Here is a 9,452-nt window from a genome sequence, read left to right on the forward strand (position 1 = left end):
TTAGACTGACTTTGGAAGTGACTCCTTCAACATCTCAGAATCTTCTGGCTCATAATAAGGTTCCAAAATAGGTTTTAATTTGACTTCCTCTGGTAGTTTTTGAGTCTCTTCTCTCCTGCTTCCATCTCTTAAAAGTGGAACCAATGTTTTCCAGTTTTTCCCTGAAACTAAAAAGGAAAGGAATGGTTAATTTTTTCCTCTCCACAGAACAGAAGAAAATATACAAGTGCTTTAAATAGGAAGCTGATGAGAGACGAAAGAAGCAGGAAGAAAGGGCTTTGTGGTTTTCTTCCCCGTATTGTTCCATGAGTTTTCCATATTTCAGCTGGCAAGTAGAACAGAGACTGACTGTACAGTTAAATACTTCTGTGACGGATGCTAAGCTCCCAAACTGTAGGGTTTGGGGCCTCCAGAGTAGCTTCTTGGCTATCTGGCTGCCATCATACACTGTCCCATCTCCTCAGGATTTACATATATTACCTGCCTTGTAAAATCTACAATCAGAATGATGAATCTATGGGGCTTCTATTTCAGAGAGCAAAACTGCTCTATGAATAATGAGCCCACTTAATCCTTTACATTTCGTGCTGACTGAGAATGCCATTAACTTAGCTGCTGCCATCATCATCAAGTGCATAAAACTGACTGCCCTCTAACAATCGATGCTATTTCTATCACCAGTGTGTAGCCCATACTAGGATTTAGGTCCCTGAAACCCTCACCTCTGCCAGGCTTAATAGAGTAACTGGGATTTCGCTTGAGGTCCCCAGAGTACCCAGGGTCTTCGTTGATTATGCCCAGATTAGTATTCCATGTGGACCAGTTCACTTCATCAACCCTGGGGAGAGAACAACAAAACCAATATCTAATCTAAGGATCACCAGACAACTCCAGGATGAGTTTATATCACATACTGCCACCTCTCAAGCCTCAGATCTGACCCAAAACCAGATTAAACTGACTACTGTAGACAGTGTTAGTGCACTACTTTTCAGAGGAGTACTCCTGGGGGAAAGTTCTGCTTCCCATTACCAGATACCTTAATGTTGTTTGTCCGTAAAAGATTGTTCATTTGACATACAAACAGGTTACCTAAAGCACCATCTGTAATCATCTTGGCCATCAGGCGTGACCCCCACCAAGACTTGCTTCCCAGACCGGAACGAGCGCCTCACACAGTTCAGGTAGCTGTTTTCAATATCCAAGATTGTGATGGCTCTCTACCAGGTAAAAGAAAACAGACCACTGAAAGACTGCTGTTTCAGTCATACAAATCCTGAATTCTGCCTTTACTTTAAAAACCTTGAGCTTTTATCATTGTCACCATCTTAGAGCCGGCATCATACCCATCTCTGAAACATCACCTCAGTTAAAATGTTATTTAAAATGCTAAATTACTGCCCTGTGATTAGAATGATGAAGTTCCCTTTCTTACCTCAAACAAAAGCTGATATGCCTTTGAGATTCTGGTAAAGATTGTTTTTTCCCTTGCATAATCCCTGTCTTCATACTCTGATCAGGATTTTCCATCATCAAAGGCCAAAATAATTCTAATTACAAAAGTACTTCTTTCTTAAATTCTGAACATCTGTGGAACACTGGGAACATCTGCTCAGGCAAAACATCAAATATGCATGGAAAAGGAACTAACAGACTTTTTTTTTTTTGGAACTGTTCAAGGGAATCAGAAAGAAGCAGTGACCTATTATTTAGAATCATGTCAGTTCCTAAGATTCTCTCTGAAATTTCTTATGATTCCCACACTTTCTTTCTTGGATAGCAGCCTCACAGAACCAATGTACCTGGAGTTTCCAGATGCTCTTGCTCTCCTGTGCAATTTTGCTCACAGTTTCCCCCATCAGTGCAATAAGCATGTTGAGCAGGAGGATGTATGTAAGGATGACATAGAGAACCAAAAGGATGACAAACACAGACTTGAACCTGTAGTTCTCTGTGAACTCCAGATCCCCCATCCCAATAGTGAACTTGAAAAGCTCCAAACAGGTATAATACAGACTATTGTAGGATGTGCAGCCTCGTTTCATATGGCAGCATCGGGCATATTCAGAGCTATTTGTGTCTTTTCCCTCATTGTCATCTTCAATTAAAGTCACCACAGCTGTTGCAAAAGAGGAATCACATATACAGGATAAAAATACAATTTGAGATCATAATTCTATTGCAAGCATTGAAAATGAACATACAGGTAAGACATGTTATCTTCGTGGTGCATTGTCCCCAGTGAAATTGCTCTACAAAATATTCCTCATAACTGACACCCTCTCAAAAGGTGTTGTCTCAGTTTTATCTATATAGAACAGGATGACTGTTTTTCCATTCAGCTTTGCAAAGTAGTTTGAGACCCAGGGATGAAAAGCTGTATGAAATTACTATACATAATTTTTATTCTGAAGAGATTTTTTTTGTAATTGGGCTAATCTGTTAGTTTCTAGTTGGAAACAAAAAGTCTAAGCCATTTGAAAAATAAAATTTTCTGAGATTCTTTAAGATAACAAAAAGTAACTCTAAGTATGATATTACCTGTAGAAAATCCCAAGAGGAATACTAGATAGACAAACATGAAGCGACATAAATCTCTAAGGATCATCTGTAATATGGAAACAGAACATTTTTATACTGCTAAAACTTGAATATAAACTGCAATAAAAACTGGTAGAAAATACTGCTTCAGCTCAAGAAGGCATTTGCTGTGAACTGGCTGTTCATGCATTAAACTGTTGTTTATCCTGCTAAGATAATAAACTTTAGTACAGAAAACGTTTTTCTCTGTTACTCATGCAACAGTTTACACATATGCCAGACATATGCATGCCAAATAGTTCAATCTTTGTGAATATAAACCACATTAAGACAGTCGCATCTTTCTTCCCCTCTTGGGCTAGCTGGCTACATCATATGTAGAGATTTATTAGCCAGCTCCTACCTCTTAGCTAATTGCTCCACTTGCTTACATTCCTAAAGAAACTTCCGGCTGGTAGAAAGCTGTGCCATTTCACGCCAGACCAGTATGCACTGTTCTCAGTCTACTTTCATCCATGCCTATCCAACTGTAGTTATTTTGAAGCTTGGTAGGTAATATCAAGACCACTATAAAATGCATGGATGAAAAGCTAGTGGTTTTTCTACATAATTTAAATTCTATCACTTCACTCAGAAAACAATGGCAAGTGTAGTAGACTAATACGAGACTTCCCAGTGGCATCATAGAGGTAACTGGGATCATGGCAGCTTCTCTCCTGGAAATGGGACTGTTGGCAGCAGTTTCCTTATCTAAGAATTCTGCTGGCTTCATCAACTGCTCACTGGACTGACCTTTGCAATCATGACAGAGTAAATGCCCATCTGCTGGAAGCCACGGGTGTAGTACAGCATGTTAGCCCAGCCCAGCGCCAAGGAGAAAACCATGGAGGCCACATACAGTTCCTGGCCACAGAAGTACAGCACCACAGAGCTCAGGAGGAGCAAGGAGTGAACAAAGCTGAAAGACAAGCATGGTCTGAATGCAGAATGTGGAGTTGGCCACAGGTGGTGGGAACAGGAGCCCCATGAGCCCTCATACAACAGAATGAGAGATACTCCGAAACACAAAGGAGCCCTGGCAGACACTTCTCTTCCCTTCCTTCTTTCCTTTCTCAAATCCTACAATTCCTCTTGCAAACTCCTCAGTTCCCCCCTGTACAAGCTTCTGTAGTCTCATCCCTGCTCTTCCTTGTGAGTGGAGGGAAGAAAAGTCCCTGAAGACACTCATTTCTTCAGCACGCCCTCTCTTTTCACAGACCCGTGAAACTGCCCCATTTAGCTGCACTCCAGCTGGAAAGAGAAAGGGCCCAAATTATGGAGAGGCAAAGCTCCCTTTAGGAATGGGAGGATTTCTGTACATCCAGTGCATACCCTCAATTGCAAGTCCAACTTGGAGATCTATTCTTATCTCTGCTGCATGACACAGTCACTGAACTTCTAGACACTTCATTTGCTTTACCTCCAAAGGAGGTTACTGATCCAGACACGCTTGTTCAAGTGCTATGATATCCACTGGCAAGTATTTTGTAAGGACCTGGGAAATTACAGAAAAGCATCTACCTATTACAAGTGCATTAAGCCAAAGCTAAGGATCTCACACACTCATCTGCTTCGTACTGAAATGCAATCAAAGATGTTGGAGCTTACAAAAGAACCTCGCTGTAGCTGTCAACTATCAGTGTCTTGAATGACGGGCGCCTCTGCACGAAATACTGTATCTGGAAAAAAAAGGGAATGAAGACCAGGTTTGCATCCAAGGACAGATTAAGTATCCCATGTGAATGCACCAACTAAGCACCAATACCTATACCAGAGGCTATTACCTATAAAGCATCTCACAAGAACAGCTCAAAAACACCACTGGCAAGATCTAGGGAGGACTCTTCCAGTAACACTAGATTTCTCTTACATCTGGTGTCTCTTTTGAAGACAACCACCTACTCAGTCACTGGTTTGAGGACCTGTGATTCACTGTACACTCTCCATCGACTGCCAAGAGGAAGCAGGGGGACTTTAAGCTAAGGCAGGTAATCCTCAATGGAGTCTTGGCTATTTGCAATAACCCATTCTTAAGCTTTGGCCAGGCTAATTGCCAAGATGCTCATTGACTTCTAAGGATCATCTTTTTTATACAATAGATAAAACTGTACCTTAGCCTGTGGCCTTGTTAGTAACCTGAAAACTCCTAATCAGGACAAGGACAAAGATTTGTAGCTCTTGACTAAAACGTGGATTATCTTAGCAGCCAATTCTAATGAATAGGAAAGGCATATTTGATTCTCTCCTACGCCTACCCAAAGAGCAAAGAGAAAAAGTTTCAAGTATCTTACCCCTCTGAAAAAAAAATAGAGGCCTCCCAGTACACTCAGGATCTCTCCAGTAACTCGAAAATATTCCCCAGTGCTGTGACTAAACGTGAAGGGAGGCTGTATAAGACAGGAACATAAATATGTTCAGCAGAACTGGGGATAGGAAAGACCTGTCCTTCCCAGCAGTTGAAAGCATCAACATTTATGGGGGAACAGGTTAAGTTTCTGAATGTCTTGCAGCAAGAGGGCAAGACTGGGAAACAAGCAGAGTCAAAATCTCCCTCCCACCTTCAGGAAAGAGGAAAATTCTGATGTTAGGAGCACACATTCAAATAGGAGGCAGATCTGGGATATCATGCAGTGGGTGGTTCCCCTGATATATCTCGGGAGTAATATACCTTTTCGTTCTTCTCCACAGGCCTGTAGTAAGCAGCTGCAGTGAGGATGATGATATGCATGGTATAAACAAAGAAGTTGAAGTAAAATAAGTGTTTGACAAACCGGTCCCACTTGTCTTGCAGCAGCCTGTTAAGGGGTTCCACCAGCAGCATCTCATGACGGTTCTGAGCGGAAGGAGAAAGAGGAAAGTCTTGAAGGAACCAGTATGTACTGGGCTTTGAAAACAGCGAATGATACTCATCTTCAGCAAATGTTCCCCTCCAGTACCCTTAAACTCAGGGAGATTGTTTTATAGAAATGGGGCAAAAAATGCACTGTGTGGAACATGGAGGTCTTCCCCAACAGTGCCCCAGCCTGTGAATAAAATGCCAAGGAGGTGCATACTCACTGGCGTTTCACTGCTGTAAGCAATAATCTCAAGCACTGAATTTTTCTCACATGTGTCTATACAGGACAGGTCATAAAGAGATGAGTGGACAGGTCCATAAGCCCATTCAGTGAACTTCCTAGACAAGTGTCTGCACTCAGGATCTTTGATCTCTCGTCTGAGGATGTAAGCGAAAATCTAATTGCAAAAGAACAATACAACCAACATTTCAGTGCTAATGGACTTCTAGTTCCTCAGTATCTCCACAAGATAGGATGGCTAATTTCTCCCTAGTTTAACTGTGCTGAAGTCAAACCACTGGAGCACTGCAAAAATCAAAGCCTGAAGTAAACACAATTAATTTTCTCACTGGGTGCTGGGAGATGAGAAATACAAATACTGCTTACAACTTACTATTATCTGTTTCAAAACTGCAAAAGAAAAGCAGAGATGTATGTTACATATCTCTGAGCATACAGCCATTTTGAATGGGGACTGCTAGAAGATGAGTTATGTCAGCTAGTCAAAAGTACAAGGGCTCTAGTGGTTCAGATGATAGCAGAGACACACTTTCTGTTTCCACCTGGGCTGCCTTGCATACCAGTGGTATATGAATAATGCCAGCTGGACACACATACACTTCATAGTCTTTAAGGACTATGCAGTTCTGCATGTTAAGCTGCAGCACCAGTTCCTTTTAACTAAAAGGCCCCAACAATAAGCAGTCATCAAATTTGTCCTGCATAAATGTTTTGCATGTACCCTGTATAGCTTGATACAGTAATGGGACAGTTAAACACATTTGCCCACCTACCCCTATCTTCCCTGTTTTGGCTGCCAGAGTTAATGGAGTCAGCCCTTTCTTGTTGGTGAGTTCTTCTAGCTTCAGGATTGGATTAATTTTGGCACCAAGGATTAATATGTTATTGTACATCTTGGTAACAAACTTGGTATTATCCTTAGTATTATCTGCAATCTCCACCAGTGTATGCAGGACCATATTGCCCATGGAGTCCTCAGCGGCGATGTTGGCTGCCTGGTAGGGGTTCTCAAGAAGGAATTTCACAATGCAGAGCTGGTTGGTGCAGGCAGCCAGGGACAAAGGCAGCTCCCCTACAGGCAAGCAATGGGAATGAGTGGTCAGAAAGCCCATTACTACATGTGCATAAACAGAAAGAAGATCATATTGTTTTCATCTTTCACCATGAGGAGAAGAGGTGAATTTCTCTGTCTGATGTAGCACCAATTCTTGTGATAGCTGTTAGAATCACATTTTCTTTGGTTTAACTGCATCACAGAAACATGGCTGCTTAAAAAAAAGCACTGAAAGGAGAGCTAGCAGAAGGTTGCAACCTTTCAAAGGATACAGTGCCCAGAAAACAAAAGGGATGCAGACATCAAGCTCACACTGATCATCAACTACCAATTGTGTTTCTTTATAGTCTCAGCCTTTGGGAGTAAATATTTGGACTAAGTGGTGGAACAGCCCATCTGGTACTTCTGAGCCTCCAGTCCCACATAAATAGGATTATTTAACAGCTTGCACTTGGGATGATACTAGGGTAACATCAATCAATAAAGCTCATACTGTGCTCAGTCCTACCAAAATAAAAGCCAGGCTTCCCATTGATTTTCCTGAAGAACTCCCCACAGGCTCTTGCATGAACATCTGCTCCGTTCTGGACCAAGAGTTTCACTAGGTACATGTTCCTTCTCTCAATAGCGATGTGAAGCGCAGTCTGGCCTACGGAGACACTCATCAGACAGAAATTTCAACATTTAATACAGACTGAGAGCTTTCAGGCACCACAGTTCATTCAGCTCCACATAAGACGGTGGAACTGAGAGCTCTGCAGACAGATCTAGAATTGAACAGAAAAAGATGGCACAGACAGCAAATGCAAGTCCCCTGAACTTGCTATTAAATCACTGTATATCAAAAATGGCAAATATTGCATCTAACAAAACACTGCCCTAGCACAAATGCACTGATTGTTAATCACACACTGGAACTTCAGGGTGCTGCATCCTCAGGCATTAAGGCCTCATGCAGAAGACTGTTTGAGAGCCCCCCTAACCCTATCTTCAGTCTATTCACTGTATCAGTTGTTTCTCTTACCCTTGTAGTAGTTGTCAGTATACTCTGCATTAACAAATTCTTTCAGAGTTCCAGTTTTCCTTGCAATATCCAGCAGCAAGGGAATGGTGTCATTTTTCCCATCATGTAGATTCAGCATGGCTTTCAGTAAGCAGGTTTTCCCAGTTTCTGGCTCTATAACACAAAAAATTGCAGCTACATAAAAGTGACTACAAAGCTACCATCTACTCCCAGGCATGCAGGAATTAATGAGGTTCTTTTGAAAAAGACACAAAAACGCATTCAGGGTTTCACAGAAAATTTCAACTTTCCTGAATTCTCCTTACAATCAATGGGTTACTCAATCAGTAGGGAAGTACCGGCTATTAAAGGACCTCCTGCAGATACTTAACACAATTATGTTTTTTTTGTTTTCATCTCAGGAGCACTACTAGAAGAAGAAGAGGGCAACTTAAGGTATGTGACACTAAATGGTACCTTTGAACTCATCATCTGTGAGATGCTTCAAAGTTCTATTAAGGTAGAGTAGCAGATCATCCAGGTCCCTTGTGTTGCCTTGGGCTACAGCATCAAAGATCCTTCTGCGGTCATAAAATTTGAAAGCTTTTTCTGAGCAGCCTGTGATAGAATCTGTAGATAGTAGCCTAACAAGGGTAAATTTCAGTTACTTAAAGTCAGATATTTAGCAGACTTTTTATAAACTACCAGAATACTATTTTCCATTTGTGTGAAGTAGTAAGCACTACAGACTAGTACAGGTGGACCTGCAAAGTTTACAAGATCGAAGTCCGCAAGCAACTGTCCTGATAAAGTTATGTATGTGTTGCTGAAAAGTTGAGAACAATTCTTAAAAGAGGCATTGAAATATAGCAGCCTAACTGTAGGCCTGGGACCAAGGCAATCCCAGGTTCTCAGTTTGAGTGATGTCCCTTCACTGAACAAACTCAAGCAAGTGAATTAAGGCCTACCGCTAATTTTGGGAAAAATATCCATGGATTGAATTTTCAGAGATGCCAAGAGACAACAGCTATTGTCACCTTCAGATGCAACACTCCTTATTTTGCCACAGAAAACAGTGAAACTGAAAAAATGGGTACACTTAGGTGGAGAGAATAAATGCTGCTCTAAGTAACAGCCTGCAGCTGTCAAACTTCATTACAACCAAATCTTACAAGGCAAACTTACTTGTGAAGTTTCCCCCTCTCTAAATTGGCATGAAATTTGATGACAGAAGGTGCCATCAGGTGATCCATCTGGTAAAAGGAGTCCATGGGAGCCATGTCCTTGTCACTGTCTCCCATCACAAACCGCCCACGTCTTGCAAAGATGTTGCTTTTGGGTGGCTGCGCCTTGGTGCTGAGTGTACCCTGGAGGCTGTCAGGAGTTTCCAGCATGGAGTCCTCCCCATCCGTGTGTTCATCTGTCGCTTCAGATTCCTCAATGTCAGAACTGCCAAATTTCTTCATCTTCCCAAGAATGGAAGACATGATGAACAGACAGTCTGTGAGGAATGACACAAGCACCTCAAGTCAGCACTTTATGGGGCCATGAGTCCCCTTTTGCCTAGGACTACTCTCCAGAAACAGCAGGAAATGGATTGGCTGCATTCATCCCAGAGGTGAGACAGATGGACACATATTCACCATGCCCAGAGTTGGAACAGTTTAGTAGGTCATTGCCTCCAATGCTGCTCATTACTCTCCCCACTACCCTTACCCATTTCAGAATGGAGAAAGCA

General features: G+C 41.9%; 1 protein-coding gene across 1 annotated transcript; it reads right to left on the minus strand.

Annotated features, from left to right (window-relative positions):
• On the minus strand, nt 1-9,201 carry TRPV1 (transient receptor potential cation channel subfamily V member 1; the record flags this gene model as incomplete). The annotated part of the gene is made up of 15 exons (XM_082008524.1): nt 1-167; nt 723-838; nt 1,093-1,220; nt 1,803-2,119; nt 2,542-2,608; nt 3,334-3,499; nt 4,189-4,259; nt 4,872-4,967; nt 5,249-5,413; nt 5,638-5,814; nt 6,431-6,729; nt 7,220-7,360; nt 7,736-7,888; nt 8,192-8,358; nt 8,900-9,201. 15 exons carry the CDS (start codon nt 9,199-9,201, stop codon nt 1-3), a joined length of 2,532 nt encoding a protein of 843 aa, XP_081864650.1.
• Between the last annotated feature and the right edge of the window lie 251 nt (nt 9,202-9,452).

This window comes from Phaethon aethereus (assembly GCF_964289735.1).
Source record: "Phaethon aethereus genome assembly, chromosome: 19".
Taxonomy (NCBI): Eukaryota; Metazoa; Chordata; class Aves; order Phaethontiformes; family Phaethontidae; genus Phaethon; species Phaethon aethereus.